Below are 18,445 nucleotides of genomic sequence, written 5' to 3'. Positions count from 1 at the left end.
ACAACTGTTGAGAGGGAGACATGGGGTCCCTGAGCCCAACAAGTCATAGGATGAGCATAGAGTAAGCACCTGCTTTAACACCGCAAATGCTTTTGCTGATGCTCCTCCAAAGCAATGGCAGTGGCAGGGAGAGCAAGGGGGAACAGCAAAAGCCACTCCTGCCCTTCTTAATTCATTGAACAGCTTTAAAAAGCATTCACCCTAAATCACTCACATTAAAATAAAATCAGGTGTTGTCTGGAAAACAAGCATTGTCTAAATAACATTTGTTTCTGGGCACAGATGCACCCAGTGTAAATCTATCTTTAAAAAGGCATCTTTCGAATGCCAGAATATAGAAAGTGAGAGGTGGCACTGGAATTCTTACAGAAGGGACAGTTTCCTTCCAGTGAGCTCACACAGTAAAGGAGACACCAATTAGATGTAGACAGAACACTGAAAAGTACTAATTTTGCTGAAAATGCACTTTTAAACCAAATAAAAAACTATTTGTGAAGTTGAGTCAAAATCAGCAAATAAAGATCCAGCCAAGCAGAGAAAGAGCAGAAGGTTAACCTCCTTTATTCTGGGGTGTGAAAAAATGTCTCAGTTTTTAATTTGGAAATAATTTATTCAAAGATGAGACTAAGGTCATTTTCCAAAATGTGAAATAACAGATCTAACAGAACATTCTTTCCCTTAGAAACAATTACGTCCCTGTATTTTTATGTCACTGAATATTTTTAGGCTTTGTGCTAATACAAAGTAGACCTGTTTGTTTCTCTTTTTGGCCACCAAAAAACCACCACCCCACCATTATTCAGCAGCTCTAACACCAGCTCAAAGGAACATCGCATTGGTAAGCCTGGAAGGCACTAAGACACTCTCTAACTCAGTGTCAGAAGAGGCCAGCACAGATTTCTCTTGCTAGAGCCACCAGCTTGTTGCTGGCACTGGGGCCGGGCAGGCAGGATGGGCAGTGAGGTGGGATCTGCGGTGCTGCAGCTGACAGGTATCAGCATGGGAAGTGCCAAGCACAAGACCCTTATTAACAAAAGACCATGTAACTGAGGTAGGATAGACCCTGCCATCAACCACGCAGAGGGAAAAAACTGTGTCCAGAAAGACAACCCATGACTGATTGCCCAAGCTGAGATACACCTTGTATAAAGACACCTCCACTCAGGCTCAATGGAAATGGAGCGATGACCTACTTCATTGCTGATGGCATGGGGAAACCAGGGTTTGCCCGGCACTGTATTTTAATAACAAATAAAAACATGCTCTGTAGGCCCTCTTTTGGACAGGGATGAGCATTTCTTGGCCCCAGCAGCGTTTGGGGCCATCCCTAAGCAGGTGGCTGCCAGCTGAGTGCAGCTCCTGGTTTGGGGTGCCCACGGGGATGGGCTGAATCCCCAGGGAGCACAAAAAGAGGAATAAATGCATCCGTAGGATGGTGCAGGCATTTTGGTGGGGGAAGGCTGGCTGCCTTGGTGTTCCCACTGGGAAGGAGGAGGCATTTCAACATTGGGATGAGTCCCTGAGGAGTGGAGGTCACAGTATGACACGCAGGGGTTATTGCTGAGCCACCACAGAGCATCAAGGAATAAGCAGCGAGACCAATGGTCCCCACCCAGCAGGCACATGGGGCTCCTATCTGGGGCAGGAATGAGGCCAGGCTGGCATCCAAACAAACACTTCTGAGAGCACCCACTGCCTCTTCCTAGCACACTTTGGAAAAGTACAGTGAAAGAGGCAGAAAGGTTAAAAGAGATGGAGTTTGGGGGAGGTTTTAAAGTGATTATACATAGAAGCTCTCAATTTACTGCTGTTGGGAAGGAAAAAGAGAGAAAGAAGGTAATTATAGCAAGACCTTGGATGGTGGAGTTTCTCACAGCATATAGCTCTATCCTTAACAAACAACTTGGTTTCCTTAACAAACAACTCAGTTTCCTTAGCAAACAACTCGGTTTCCTTAACAAACAACTCAGTTTCCTTAACAAACAACTCAGTTTCAGAGCAGTAGCAGATAAGGAAAGCATACATTTGGGACAAAACTAGAAGAGACAGGGCAGAGATTTCTCTAAGGACACCCCCACCGTTCCTCTGGTGGGCACGAAGCACCCAGAAATAACCACCCATGTCAGAGCTATGCACTGGTTTAATGCACCAGCATTAAGCTCCATCTGTTAAATCGATGCAGTCCCATAGAAACACTTTTCTTGCATTTTAAGAGTGGCTTAATACATTCATAACGAACTGGATCTGAGATAGACCCAGCTAAAGTAGAAAAAAAATCTAGATTAACTCCATCTACCCAGGTTCCTGTTAAAAATCATATTTTGTGTTAAAACCAGGAAGGAAGCACGAAGACTGCTCAACAAGAAAAAGGAGCCAGAAGATGGAGCAGGGTCCTCAGTGCAAAAGCAATAAACCACTGTTGACGAGGAGGCCCCTGACTGGCTGTACTGCAGCTCTTAGTTGTGTTATCCTGTGATTCCAAAGTGATGCAGGGATCAGCTGCAGTTCAGGAACTCTAAAGCAGCATGGAAGGAGAGGAGAAGCAGGACCATTAACTTCCTGTGAAATTATGGTGTTTATCTGACTTGCTATAAAATAAAAAGCCTAAAAATGCAGACTACTTGTGCACAACCACACAGAGTTTCTGATGTCATTTTCAGTTTTGAGCAGTCTGATGTAACCCCACACTATGCAACTGCTGACTCTTCCCTACTGGCAAAGTCTAATTTTCACACGCCTCCATGCTATGGACCTGGTTTTTATTTGTGTTTTTATTTGTATTTTTATTTTTAAATATCAAGAGCCTACAACACTTTTTTTTAAAGAGGTCACAATGCTTCTGCAAGGTCCTGGCTTCACATCATTGTTTAAAAGGAGTAAAAGCGAAAATGCACAAAGTAGTCCAGTCTAAAAACCAGGGATCGAAGGTAATGCAACGGTAACAGATAAAAATTCAAGGGACAGTTGCAGACAGAACCTATCTCCAGCACGGGGATTATATATCCATGTGTAAAAGATATTCAATGCATGTTTCATAATAACTCACCTTTCTTTTAAAGGTCACTTTTATAATTGAGATCTGCTGAGAAAACAAAAAAGCCCCTAAGTAAAGCATGACCATTTTTTAGCAATCACTGCTGGAATGCACTAACACTGTGCTTAACTCAGCTTTCACCTGAATTAAGCAAATAATAATGTCACATAAACAAAAGTTCTCTCCTGAATTAATTCAGATCCCATGTAAAAAGATTCTCAAACCATGTTATGGAGAAAGAAGAGAAAGAAGCTGAAAGCAGTCATAGGGGCAAGAGCAAAACTTGGTCTGAATTCTCCTCTCTGGCCATTTTTACATCCCTGTCTGTGACAAAGTGGACTTCCTTCTCACTGGAGCCCAGTGTATGACCTTGCATTTCTCAACACATGCTTAGAGCTGCTGAATAACCGGTTTGAGCATACGACAGCATTTCTGCTGTTTGGGTTGGGGTTTTTTTGGACAGTCTACCTTTGTGACCAGTTCCCACCCTACTGTCAAAGACACGCAAGGTGAGAATACAGAAATCATTGGAAAGGATTTTGATTTCACGTGGTCATGACCCTGCCAGACTCCTGGGCAGAAACGTGCTTCTGAGCATCATCTTCAAGAAACCTTGTATTGCTTTTCAGATCAATGTCCCCTTCACTACTGCAGAAGTTAATCAACAGTGATCAAGTTGCACAGAGGTGCATGCACCCTGTGTGGAAGCCAGCAACATGTCACTTTCTAAAATACATATCTGGTCCCAAGACTCAGGTGGGCATTTTTCAGAGATGCACATAATGATGGAACTATGTGGGTTCAAAACTGAAGGCCAAGGAGAGATGGCCTTGCCAAGCAAGAGAAGCTGTCCTCACCTACGGAGTAAGATGCTTGACTTGAAGAGCTGAAATACATTTCTATGTCACTGACTTTGTGCTGTATGGGTCCAGGCAAGCACATGCAACCTGTATCGGAGTTCATCTGATATCCACTGGATTTATTTTTTGGTGAATCAGGCCTGATTGACATGGTCCCTAAAGATACTGATATCTGTGTGAAGTGATTCACTTGACTGAAGCTCATCACAGGCACATTTTACACACTGCAGGAGTTCCAGCTAATCTCTAATCTTCTGTCTGCTCCACCAAGGAATAAAAGTTGATGTTGTAGGATTGCCGATAGTCCGGACAAGAAAAAGACTAGTTTTCTGTTTCTATGGTTGCAACAGCCCTTAAGAAAGATATAAATTTCCCTGCAACAACTAACTGCATATTCATTTTAAGGTAGATCTAGTTCCAGATTCCTGAGACGGAACCCTCTACCTGTTCCCAACCCCACGAAACCAGAGCAGCAATATATGAAGTTTCTAATCTCAACAAAATTCAGTGAGCAGCACGATTGGTTTGAAAAATAAACAAACAGATGAAAGAAATAATCCCAAACCCCCCACAGCAAATTCGCAGCCTCTATGTACAAAACCAATGCAAACAAGTGGAACATTCTAGTTATATTTTGTAAAACACACATTTGGGATCAACAAAACATCAAACATCCAGACCCTAGATTACAAAAAAAATTCTATTGCCATCTAATTGTCAACCCCAAGTTTAGACAGTCCTTGTCGGAAATCTTGTAATTCATCTATCTTCCCATCTAGTACATCTAAAAAATTCTTTAATTCAGTTTTAAGGTTGGTCTGCCTATGTTTGCTCTCTTCCACTTCTGTCCTTAGCGTTCTGACTTTCTCTTCAAGATCTTTGTTCTTTTTCTCAGCAGCCTTAAAGACAAAAGAGACAATAAGATGAATCATAGAGAAGAAGGATGAACAGCATTTAGTAGGGTAAAGCAATAAATGACAGCTGGGCTGTAAAAGTTTTGCTCTGACTTCTGCAAACTGATTAACAAGAGCAAGTGGTGTGCTAGTCAGATGAAAAGGAAAGAAAGCCCACGCAGGAAAGGACACATATTAACTGGAAAAGATGCTTTGCATCAGATTTTGTCACTTGGTGGATATCTTAAAATTCAGCTGGATTTAAGTCGTGCACTGTGCATATATTTCTGTCATTGCTACAGTTGCAGGATTAGACACTGTGCCACCAATTATATACAGTATTATCTATGGTGGTTTAACACTGGAAAACAAGCTTAGAAAATACTGTCTGAGGAATAATATTGCTTTATTCAGCACCTTTGGATTTATTGGTGTTTTTTAAAGCTCAACTCCCTGTGAGCACTAGTGCAAGGAACAGGGCCCCCATGTAACACCTCCCTTGCTGCAGTTCATTCAATTATTTTCCCCTCTCATTAGCTCTTCTGCCTATTGTTCTCTATTGCATACATGTAAGCACATATTCTCATCAAAAGCCACAGATGACATACTTTACCACCCTGAACCAAACGAAATTCGTGTTTTTACAATATCAGTATCTGCACTCCTCAGCAGCCTTCTAAATGATTTTAGATTATCAGAATTATGGCTTATTTGATTGGATTTTACTTCGTTGATGAGATACTGCTTACATCTGCTCTCCTTTCATGTATTGATTTATTGCATTTGCACAAGCCCTGACTTTAACAAGTGACGCCCAAAGCCCAGCCACTGCCTGGATAGGGCTCCAGCAGCCCAGTGAGCTCCAGTCTGTCTGAGCACCCCCCGGCAGACCAGCTACTTGTGCAAAACAAAGCCACAGCGAGCTAGTTGATGCTGGCAAGGAATGACACAGCATGTAAATGCATCCTCAGGTGAACTCCTTTCCCTGGTTATGTGCAACCATGCTCATCCATTTCTTTCCAAAAAGCCTTCCCTGGTGCACTGCGGCAATTAGCCGCAGGTCTTGGTGTGTTGCTCGACACACACACATGGCTGTGGTACGGTTCCACAAGCCCAGGCCAGCAGAAATATGGGATACAGGATAGCCTGGAATCCGCAGGAGATACAGGCAGCACAATCCCAGGCAAACCAATTTCTGCAGACAGCAAGGCAAAGAAATGGAGCTATTTACTTACTCCTGTGCTGAGAAGGGCATGGTATATGTTGCATGTAATTAACATTTTACAAACTAGAGCTCTTTTGCCTCCAAACACTGAGGTCTGAACAGATAAAAGCATATATTTATGAAAAAATAAATGTATCAACTATTTGAAAATTAATTTAATTGCTTAACTGTACCTGTAATTGTTGAGATACAGATTCACATTCTGACATTAGCTGTGGTATAATTTCACCCTGCTTTCGAAGCTCTTCCAGTTCCTTTGAAAGCATAAAGAAAAAAAAAATACATTAGTGCAAGCTTCAATTTAAAACATAATGGAAATTTGGGACTATGAAATGGTTTTGCATATTCTATTGTATTCTGCAAAGTATGTGGATGTAAAATAATCAAAATAGAATGTCTGCATTCCAAAACACATCATTTAATCACAGAATGGTTGGGGTTGGAAGGGACCTCTGGAGATCGTCTAGTCCAACCTCTATGCTAATGCAGGGTCATCTGGAGCAGGCTGCACAGGATCATGTCCAGGCAGGTTGTTAATATCTCCAGGGAAGGAGACTCCACAACCTCTGTGGGCAGCCTGTTCCAGTGCTCTGCCACCTTCAAAGTTAAAAAGTTCTTCCTCATATTCAGCTGGAATTTCCTGTGTTTCAGTTGTGCCCACTACCGTGCACATACATATGTATATTCACAAATAATGCCACGGAGCTTACATCTCAAAACATAATTATATTCTACTATATATGCTTACTACATATATAACTACTATACTGTAATACTTACTATATATCGTATATTACTGTGTGTATATATAGACACACTATATATAGTATATGGCACATGATATATACATATATATATATACACGCACATATATATACACATATATAAATATAAATACTCCACTAGGTAGCTCTGTCCTGATTCCCATGTCTTTACATTTTTCTCTCTGCGTTTCCTACACGAAGAGGATATCAGCAGCTCCTCTTGCATGGCAATGTCCATGAGCAGGCTTCATGCTGGTTTGAATTGCAGACCATGAAAAAGGTTACATATGGGTGGTGTAGACCTAATGAAGCACCTGCTAATGTGAGTATGCAGGCTGAAAACAAGTCGGTATACTGACAGTGTAAATGGAAGATAGGTACACGATGTTCACAAGTCAATCAATTTTCTGGTTCATTTGGTACTGTAAAAATGTGAACCTTGAAGAAAACACTAGCAGAATATAAGGGTTATTATACATGCTATTACCACAGAAAGGTTGGGAAGAAAGCACAATATTTTCCTTTGAAATATGGGGCTGAAAAAGATTGTATTCATAATCTTCATCAAAATCCATCTCCCTAAACTATTTCCTTGTGCTATCTTAAAACCCCTTAACAGCACTGCTTTTAAGAGCACCAGCAGAGATGCTGCAATGGCACATGGCAAACTTTATTGCACCTGCTGGGAAGCTTTTTCTCTTCATCTAGCACAGAGCATTTGGTCACTGTAATGAAGGAAAAAAACAAGGATCCCATTATTTTCACCACTGTTCAGGGGCTTGAAGCCATCAGTATCATTCTCCTTAGAAAAATGGACACCCTGTATGTCAAAAGGACAAACCAGGGTACTCCAAGTGAATCTGAATTTCTCACTTTTGGCATTAGTCCTGAGATCAGAGGGACACTGTAAAATGGCAAAGCTGAAGACTACCAGCCATCTGGAAAATAAACAGGACTTGTTACACAAATGCCATATGATTTTGTAAATGATGTATTTTTAATGATGGTGCTGATGTCTACGTGAATTCTGGGATGGGGACTGGCAAAACTGTTCTCTGCATACATCTGTCTGGCTTTAGGCAACAAGTATCACCACTTGAGCTCTTCTGTTAGAGGTAAAATGTTGTATATGAAAGTATCATGTTTGTTAACCCCTGCCAAATTAAAGCGTGCTGTCACAGCACAAAATACGTCATGAAACTGAGACTGAGGGACTCTATCAAACTGTTGCTAAGGAGCTGTACACGAAAAAACTAGGAACAGGCAACACCCGGAGAAATTGGGCTGCTTCTGGCTGTAGGTGAGCCAGCCCATAAATCTACATTCCAAGTCAGAAGCAGACAGACCCAATCAAACTCTAAAGCATGTAATATCTGGGTTCAGGGCACTTACCAGCTCTTTGTCCTGAAGTTCTGTTTCCAGTTCCTGGAGACGTCTACTCAGCTGTGCATTTCTTTCCTTCTCTTTATTTATTTCATTGCACTGTTCCTCCAGTTCTTCAATCTTTAAGAAATGTCAGACATTAGGTGAAACTTCTCAGATTTCTGAGAATCTGGGGCAGAACCCAGCTGATGGAAATGGGCACTGCTCCAGTGAACAGAGGGAAGCATGGGCAATTTTAATTTGTCATGGATCTGTTTCCTAAATCATAGCACTTGACTCACTGCACTCAAACTATCGCTTCTTTCCTTAAAAAGAGCCAATTTACGCTTCCACTAGGAAGCCCCGGGACTGTGTTTATTCTCTCGTGCACAGTATCTCATATAAGTACTCAGGAATGCACAAAACACTGAGCTGCTAAAATAAGCAGAGCTGGGGATAAAATCTGCATTTCACTTCTGCGAAACCAACACAAGACTATAAGGGATGGGCTTTCTTAACACAGCAAGGAGAAGAAATCTCTCTGGTGCTCCCAGCTTTGCCTCCTCAGGGGTTGCTTATTATTCTAGCTGGAGTTCAAGGGACAGACACATCATCAAAACTTTGGGGAGAGAAGCAATCCAGAGCAACGTATGCCGCTTTGTTCTCTTGCCCAGAGATGTGCTTTGCTCTCTCCATACGTTCTGCTACCAGCTCTGGGCTTTGCTCTCAGGAGATGGGCCAGCTCATTAAAGTACGCACTTTAATTCTCAGCTTCATGTTGCTTTGGGATTATAACTTCCTTTATTTGAAGGTAGAGCAATATGCAAAAAATTCTGACCCAATTAATAAAGGAGATGGAACTTCCCAGGGCACTGCAGTGGTGCAGCACGAGCGCCAAGCAAGGCGCCTACTTGGGAGTAAAGCTCAGAAAACCTCTCATGTAGAGAAAGACAGAACATTACACAGACAGCGTTGCTGCACAGCCTGGCTAGTCACTGGTATGATGACTTTGCAGCTGTAGTAAGGCAGGGTTTTGATAATCTTTTCGTATGTAGGCTACAGCTACTGAGACGTGGCATGTTTCATCAGCTAATGTTAATGAGAACAACTTTTCTGTGCAACAGTACAGAAAACGAAAAAACTACACTGCAATAAATCGTCTTTTCTTACAACATTCTGTTCCAGTCTCTCACTTCTCCCCTGACCAAAAGAGACTGGATATAGGAACGCAAACCATGTAACAACTAATACTATTTTGTAATGTAACATCAGTTAATACAGCTCTGGACTGGACTCTGAATTATCACTGTGCACACCCAAAATACATGCAAATAGGTAGAGAGTATCTGCCTTGCAAAAAGGTTGCCGCAGGATGCCTCTTGATGTGCCCAGCATTAGTGCTGGAGGACCCAGCTCACAGACATAACTGATGTCCTCATTCCCCTGCCCACTGTCAGGATTTGTTTCTAATACTGTATTGTTCCCAGCTTAGTTTCCTATGGGCAACCAGGCCATAAACCACGCCTTCTGCTCATTCATCATCTGGCAGTATTTAAGTGAGTTTTGAGAGGGATATGCAATAGTATTCTCACTTTTAAAACCCTACTGTTCTATCACCCTGGCCAGCAACCCCTGCTAACACTAAGTCTTCGAACTCCAGAGTCAGGGAGCTTCATGCAACGTGGCAGCACCAGTCCTCCCACTGATCCCCAGCCCTTCGAACTTCCGTGCCCACTGTGTGCAGAGGGAAACAGCTGCCTTAAACCCCCCCTGCCCACCTCTCTTTCCGAGACAAAATCTGTCTCCTAACACACAAAGCAGCAGGGATTCAAGAGAAAGAGCAGCAGCAGGATCAGCTAACTGGAAGAGATGGCTCTCCTGTGGGTATGCTCTGTTACCTTGCCCCTGAGCTGGTCATTTTCCTCCTTGCAGGCTGAGAACTGCTTCTTCCAGTGCTCGATGCTGGCTGCGGACTCCTGCAGCGCTGTGCTCAGCCGGGCGTTGCTCTCCCGCAGTGTCTGCAGCTCCGTCTCCCACTTCTTCACGTTGGTTGAACTGAGAAAAACAGGGCACCATCAGATGGCTTCACCTGATAAACCTGTGCATCATTATTCTTTACCTGACTGCGAACTCACCCACCACTGGTGTGAGCTGACCAATAATTTTTTGTTATAAGATCAAGAATATTCCTATGTACGTAATGCCTGCCTGAGAAGAACATAAGCCTTAATTTGACTGTCTCTGCCAAAACACAGGGATCTATTAACTCCAGCAACAGTGACCGGTGTGTTAGGAGCAAAAGTCCTGCTGTTGAAGCAGGCTGTAGGGTTGACAGTTGGGATCTCCACCATTGCAAACACGTTCTGCCCACCTCCAGAGACATGTGGCTGTGCCTCACCAAGTACCTCTGCACTGCAGGCCTGGGGATGTGGTACCCATGCAACAAAGCAACTACACATTTGCAGCTGATATAGTAGTTCAGAACAGAAGATGTCAGCGGTTGACACCATCTAGATGTGATTTTTTTTTTAATGTTCAGCCTTAAACACAAAAGTGTTAGATAATGCTGAAGAATTAAACTACTCATTCCCCAAAGCTTCAAGCTGCAGTATAGAGCACAAGAATAGAGTGAATGGAAGCAAGGCTTTGAAACTCCCTCCATTCTAGTTGCTACTTGCCTGTGGAGGTGTCTTCAGCAGGAGGAATGCACAAACGTTATGATTTGAAATAGGTTACTCTATTGAAATGTCAATAAAGAGAGATGGTGTGCTTCAGATAGCATATATGCATAATATATGGGTAATGCTGCTTGCGGTGCTGCTGCCTTAATTTAAATAGCTTAAGAGTAGCCTGATCCTGATAGATTGTATTTCCATTGACAGATATATTCACATGCAACAGGCAGATAAGGCAAGATCCCAGCAGAGAACTATTCTATTTTAATGTTGTAACTTTGCATATTCCAATGCCTGTGTTTCCACTATGGCTGCAAATTACTCTTCTCAGCATTTTCAAATTAATTTATCAAAGCAAATAGCAAAAAATGTGGCTTCAAGGGGCACTGTCCACAGCTTTAGAAACATTCCCCTAAGACTTCTAAGCAGACTGCTGAAATTATATTTCTTACTTCAACTTTTCCAGTTGAGTTCATTCCCTTTTATAATTATCAGCAGCAATTGCTCCCCCATGGTTTTAATGTTATTTCTGTAGCTCAAAAACTTCACAAATGAAGGTGGTTCTGAGAGTTGGCATGAGCAGAGTAAAAGATATCTTATTTCATCACGAAGTAGAACAGGAAAAGACTAAATGGTAAATATCTCTCAACTGCATACTGGGAGGTACTTGCTGAAATCTGCTCATTCATCCATTCTGTTGTATCATTTTAAATTAATGCAATTATATTTGAATAATTTCTGTTAATCTCATTAGCCATCAGATAATTACAGCATGCTATTCCAATGCAATTTAGGTATTAAGGGAACTTCACCTTTGGGCTAGAGCAATTTTTAATTTATCATTCTCAGACTTGAGATGTGCCTCAGCAGGACCTCCATGTGATGCCTTCTCATCGTCTGTCCCATTCACACTAGATGCTCGAGTGGAAGATGGTGTTTCACGTCCAGATTCCTGCAGCACAACACACAAATGAATACCGGGTGTCCCCTGCATCTCCCACCACATCAATTTCTTTGTAATCTTGTGCCCACACCACCCTGCTGGGACCTAGGCTGCAGATGCTCTCCTGGCAGAACAAACACATACCCTTTACATCTTGGCTGCAAAGCTGGTCTGTTTAAAAAAAAAATGAAAAAAATATAATGCTAATACAAAATGGCAGTTTAAAGTGTTTGAAATATTTTTAAGTGTTTTCATGACAAGGCTTGTGGTGTTTTTTTTTAAGATAATGAAACAATACAGTGCATCTGGAAGCACACAAAGTCCAAACGAAAAACAAAAAACGAAGGCACTGCTTCTCCATAGAGATACCATTCATTCACTGCCCGGTGATCACCAACTAAGGACAAGGTGAACCATAAAGGCTATAACCAAAGTCTTTAAAAAAATGAGTATTCAAAGTAGCCTCTCAGATTAATATTTGTGGACCCAACATAAAGGGTTAGTTCACTCTTGTATGTGAATAACGCATCTGAATTCCTTTCTGATCAAAATTCATCTAACGTTCCTCCAAACATTAGCCCAGGCCAAGAACACCCACTGAACAGGATTCATTCTTGCCTAATGCAGTGTTTATGAAATAAAAGTTAAACATACAGACAGATTGGGACAACACCCAATTTCTTCAATTTGTAAGAAACCCATATCTCCCTAGACAAGAGGCACTTGGCTGTATCAAGATGTGCTGTCTAGAAAAGTGCATTGTACAAATACGCCACACAAGCTTCTTCCAACTACTCACTAAAGCACTGCCTCTGTTCCCACACCACAGCTTTCCATTAGTCACACCTAGGCAATGAAACACTATGGCCACAAAAGTCAGTCTCACCATTGGCAAACCAAACTCCTACAAAAGTAGATTAGATGACAAAAAGAAGTATCTCGATCAATCTCATTTACTGTCTGCTGAAGCACTACACTCACTTACTTTCCAGTGACCCAAACTATGTGTAACAGTACAAACCAAAAGATGTATGGCTTTCTCTGTTATTAAATAAGTTATAACAGCACAAGAATTGCTGAAAGAAACTAGATTTTAATGAAGGCAAAGAGCACGGATGGATGAAAAATATTCCTGTGACAATCCTAATGTCCAGCAGCTGACAATTACCTTTGGCAATCTCCATTTTATAAACTTCACGCTTGCTGCCAGAAGCTGGTTATAGTCCATTTAGAAAATTTAACTTTAAATTATTTGTCCTGTATGTGTACAGGCATTAAAGCTAAATTACAAACCTGGGAATGATTGCTTGAGGTCTCAATTTTCTCTTGAGATCTGTCTCTTGCTAATTTGGCAGCTTCTTTTACTTCTTGGAATTTCTCTGCAAACTGGAAAAAGCATGAAAGATATTTCTCAAAATGATTTATCATCTATTAAACAATTCAGATTACTGTGTTTATGTGGGTAATGGATCTCCAAAAGTGAGCAACTAATTTCGATAATTTAAAAGTTTTTGGCAAGAAAAAAGCTTTTAAATTCTTTGGCAGGGAGGTTCTTTCAAAAGGTATGGGGGTGCTTCTAAAAGAGGGACATCTCTGCAGCTCTGGCCAGTCACGGTAAAAACCCATGGAGAAAAAGGAGCTGTTAATGCCTCCTGGTTTGATTTGGTTTTGTTTATTTCCTCCCCCTCCTCCGTTTCACTTGGTGTTGACAGTCTGTTAAATTTGGAAGTATAAAAGGCATATGTTTGGATAAAAAAAATCATCAATGTCTTCTATTCCTAAAAGCAAGTCAATTAAATTAAGGAATGCAAATGAGCTCCTCTGCAGGCTGCAAGCAAGGGATTATCAAGAGATACAAAAAATGAGAAGGTAGATCTGAATGGATGATGGGGCCATGTGAAAACACAGCTTTTCCAGTATAATTTTCTTATTCATGGCAAAAATGAAATAAAGGTAGAAGACCTCAGGGAAAGGACCGAATGCATCCTGTAAGGGGGTTATATCAAGCTGGGGGAGGCAGGGGAAAGAATGATAAAGATGAAAAGTAACGATCCCAATCTCTACAAGTTGCTATAGGACATCTGCTCTGAAGCCAGACTGGCACTTTTGAAATACAAGTATTATCACAGTCCATCAGGACCGCAGGGTTTTAAACACTTCAAGCAGTGTTTAAAGTTTTGAAAGGATGATTGCAAACATGGAAGAAAAGGTGTAATACATTATTTTTTTAATTAAGATGCATCCAGCATGAGAATGGATAACTGTCTTTCTGCTAAAACACCTTGGTCTTGTTTGCCTCGGTTTTGAGAAACTCAAAATGCTAGAAAGACATGTTAAAAGTAAAAATATAAATATCTGTATTTTATTGCGCAGTTCGCAGATGAAAGGATTGACATTATATCCTCAGATAATTCAGAACATTTATGACAAAATTGTAAATAAATGCATGAAAAATTCACATTTTATAGTCAAGGAATGGGAAGAATCATAACCCACTTACTAACCTTGCCTTCTGACTTACAGATTTACAGCAGGTATTTAGCATGCTCTCTCTCAGTAAAATATTGGGACCATAAACACTGGTGAAACAAATCTTCTCCAACTGGTCTAAGAGAAATCTGGATTTATATGTGGAGGAACCTGTGTTTTGTGTAACACACACAAATGGAAACCTCCAACAAACCCACGTACATCATTCTCAGACCCCATGGATGAAATTTGGGGTGTACAGCATGGCCTGTGACGATGCTCAAGAACTGGATTGAGTTCTGGAATCCAACTGTTTTCTATACAACAGCCGAAATTTCATATGCAACATATGTGCTCTTGGGTAGCAGTGGTTGGTATCTGATGGCATGTGCAGTCACTACACACACAAATGACTTGATTACCTTTGTAACACTATAAAGATCGTTAGGAACAACTCCATTACATTCCTGCCTTAAGTGATTTAACTCCACCTTTACACAAAATGTATCTCCTGCTGTGACAAAATAGCTATTACAAACTGATTATTTCTAAAATATTGTGTCAACGATGAGTTCTACACTTGGATTTCTTGGAAATAGTAAAGGGCTGTTCTGAGTCTCTCTTTTACAATAAATCTTTATGGGCAAGCATGAAAAATTTATGAGGGCTCTTCATGGACTATACAAAATATGAAAAAACAGAAAGAATTGGAAGTGATCTATCAAATTGTATTTTTGCAGCTATCTTCATAAAGCACACAGGAGACTGCTGTGAGAAATTATTTGAGTGGAGGAGAAAAGGGCATTATTCCACATTTCCATAATAAAAAATTGCATATGACTGAACAAAGCTAATCTTCAACATAAAACCAATAATGATCTCATTGCACAATAGATTTCAGTCATGTCTCTAGTTCACCAACACATGTATTTAACACATTTGCTTTTAGAAACAATATAAAATAACTGAATTTTTCACCATTTTAGTGTCAGATCTTTGGCTTTAAGAGTTAAAATATTACCTTTCATTTTTAGTGTTGCTACCAACATAAAGACAGCTGTTCAGAAATGGTGGTGAAAGACTGCCTTTGCTTTGTTTTCATTCTTAGCTAATTATTACCTGCTAGATCTTACTTACAGTCCATTTCTGAAAGCTACTTTGAAGATCACTTGACTTGTTATGAAATTAAAGCCTTTCACTTGATTACTCTTCTGAGCACAGCAACACAGTGGTGACAGCCCAAAGAACATTACCAACGCTAATTGCTACAGGAGCAGAAGAGGCATTTCTGAAGCTACCCAGACCTCGAGGCTGTCTCTGACAGTGACTGCACAGCCACAATGTCTAATCACTGGCAGACACTAGAGAGATGCTTTCTCTCCACTAACTGATTCCTTCTGTCCCAAACATAAATAATTGGCAAATAATTGATACTACAAAACCATGTGGCACTTCCAAGATCCAAGTTGACTTTGAGCTATCAAACAATTGCAACAATAGAGAGTGCTTTTTATATGTGAAATTCCTAGTTAATAACTGAATTAATCTTCTGTTTAGTAAATGAAATCATGGTAAATATGGTATCAAGGGGCAATGAACTTATACATACCCCAAACCAACTGAAAAAAACTTGTCATATTCCTCCTTTCATCTTTACTGCCTTCATCTTCCCTTTCCTCCACCACTGGTCTCAGGCAGACAAAGTTCCCCAAAATTAGGAAGAAAAAGACCAGAGTAGGAGAAATGCCAACTAAACACCACTCCAATAGTTCATCATGAATTATATGATGTATCTTCCCATGTCACAGGAAACAGTGAGGCTAAGCTGCAATATGGAAAAGATCTGCTGCTACCAACACTTATGAAGCCTTTTAGTCTGAGGCTGCTGCAGCCCATAAACACTGTTTGATTATGAGCCTTGCCCAGTGAAATTTAATGGGGACTCCAGGATGCTACTGTGCATTGCACAAATTATTTAAAGGCTGTTCACATCTGCAGCCTGCTTGGAACCTGGGAAAATATATGTATTTAAATAGACCTTCTTAACATTTTATACATTAAAAAGCATTATTTTGTATGCATAAATTTTAAGCTCCTGATCTGGCATTATATTTTATGTCTCCTACTGACAAATTGTGCCAGTGTCAGATGAAACAGCTGCTCCCACCCAAAGTAGTCTCATAAATATTTCATCGCCCTCTCAGTTTGCAGAAGGCTGGGTGATGCGATGTTCCTGTTGGGGAGCACCACCATGCTGTGACCCACAACACACAGGTCGCTTTGCCTGTGGTTTGCCCTCAGTACCAGGCAGATAAGCAACAAACAAGACTATTTACTCCAGAAAGTGGCCAGTAATTTGCTCTAGCACAGCCAGGCTGGACCTAGGGGCTGTGCTGCATGCTGGGGTAAGGGAAGGCTCTGCTCCGAGCTTTCTCCCCTGTAACAAAGCAGACAGCAAATACTGCACACAGAATGTGCATGCATGGATGGAAATAAAGTCCAGTGCTTCCCAGAGGCTGGTGCAGTTGCTTTTTGATGTGCAAAGTCTGGATTTACTGGTTTCTCACCTGTATAAATCCTTGTCCCTGTGCCCTTGACTACCTACAGCTCCTCAGGTAGCACGTCTGCATTGAAGCATCCTGAATGATAGCAGAAACTTTACTTAACCACTTCATGTGCAAAATACATCACTACCTGTACAGCACCAGCTCTGCCTTTTCACCACACCCAGGCACACCATTAATTCTCCTTTGATTCCTGTTTCAATTTGGCTGTAGCAATGACTGGATAATGTCTTGAGACCTTTTAGAGGCACAGGGTGGGAAGGGGGGATAGGAGGGTCAGCGAGTCCTGCAAGAGGGAAAAAGGACCCCGAATATGACACCAACTTTAAGCCCTGGGATTCTCCCAATCAATGTGAATGGTAATTAGGTTACTGGGTCACTGAATGCAATTTTCATTAATGGCTCATGTTTAATTTGAACTGCTTTTCCCTATAGGTATGGATTAATGCTTAAGTATCTCAAGAGAAGCAAGGCATTACAAAGAGGCAATATCTTTTATTAGGCCAACCAATATACTTAAACATGCAGAAGTTTTTAGGCATGCTAACCTCCTCTCCTGTCTCATTGTTATTCATTGTTTTCAGCAGACATATTTCAGCTTTATTTAATTATTTAAAGCCAGGGCTATTGATCTCTGGTTTAGTGGAGTTTTAGCATGTCCTTCTAACTCCTAAATGTTTCAATTATTTCCAGTAAAACTGGCAATCTTTAATTTCTTTTATAAAAGTATAATGATATCAATATAAAATGAAATTTTATTTCACTATTCCTAATACATTTATGCTTCTGTAATCTCTTCACCATCTCTGATCTTTCTTACTAATGGGTCAATAATTAAACTGAGGAGCATGGGTGATAAGAGGTACCTTTGTCCCACTGATTTGCATGGTAGCAATAAAACAGATTTTCTTATATTTTCCAGGTAGGTAACTGTCAGATTATTAGGTTATTTTTGATAGACCATCTTGTGCCATTTTCAGAAGTGCTCCCCTTAAGCTCCTCTTTGGTATTCTGACAAGAAAAAGTCTTTCTGCTGATTTGGAAACCTTTCCCTGCAAGTAGAAGGCTCTACTGTGGGCAATGTGCTCTTCAACAGATCGTGCAGTGCAAACAGATGTGCAAACCAATCTACAGAGAAACACAGCTGGTGCCAAGGGCCCTGTGCCCACATGGCATGTTTTACAGCTTGGCTCTAGTGTGGCCACGTGAACATTAGAGAGATGCTTTCTGATAGCATTAAATTTATTCTGAGCACATGTTAGGACGTTTTTTGACAATATGGTAAAACCTCTCTGAATGGAGTGCAAGGACCTCCAAATGATTCTTATGCCTCGTTATGCCTCTCATCCTCTGAGCCAGCCTCAGCACCACTGGCTCCATGCGGCACGTGGTGTAGGTTTAACCTCAGCCAGCACCCTGTGGTCACCTATACAGTTGCAGATGTGTGACTTCAGTCACAAATTACTATCTAACGGTGCTAAATTCTTTCATTTGGTGTCCAGTGGTTGCATTGTATCATGCTTATCCGTTACTCAAAACAAGCTGCTCCCCCAGGTCTGCCATAATCCTCCCATATTCCGATACTACATATTAGTTACTACCAACACCTCTTTGACAAAGAATATGAGCAGTCCCCTACACTTGTATAAACATCAT

General features: G+C 41.0%; 1 protein-coding gene across 1 annotated transcript in view; it reads right to left on the bottom strand.

Annotated features, from left to right (window-relative positions):
- Positions 1-540: 540 nt before the first annotated feature.
- Positions 541-18,445, bottom strand: part of HOMER2 (homer scaffold protein 2) — a 59,996-nt gene continuing 42,091 nt past the window's right edge. Inside the window, exons 4-10 of the mRNA XM_061446858.1 lie at positions 13,050-13,142; positions 11,626-11,765; positions 10,037-10,193; positions 8,169-8,279; positions 6,186-6,266; positions 1,967-4,793; positions 541-1,890 (exon numbers count right to left, since the gene is read on the bottom strand). Of these exons, the coding sequence (XP_061302842.1) occupies positions 4,605-4,793; positions 6,186-6,266; positions 8,169-8,279; positions 10,037-10,193; positions 11,626-11,765; positions 13,050-13,142 (771 nt within the window). The 3' untranslated portion in view covers positions 541-1,890; positions 1,967-4,604. The remainder of the gene's footprint in view (positions 1,891-1,966; positions 4,794-6,185; positions 6,267-8,168; positions 8,280-10,036; positions 10,194-11,625; positions 11,766-13,049; positions 13,143-18,445) is intronic.

The sequence above is a fragment of the Pezoporus flaviventris genome, unplaced genomic scaffold (genome assembly GCF_033815535.1).
Source record: "Pezoporus flaviventris isolate CSIRO_AGI_PZ_B2104156 unplaced genomic scaffold, CSIRO_AGI_Pfla_v1 ptg000006l, whole genome shotgun sequence".
Lineage (NCBI taxonomy): Eukaryota > Metazoa > Chordata > Aves > Psittaciformes > Psittacidae > Pezoporus > Pezoporus flaviventris.
The sequence above is the reverse complement of the archived record's forward strand: the minus strand, read 5'-3'. Positions and strand labels throughout refer to the sequence as shown.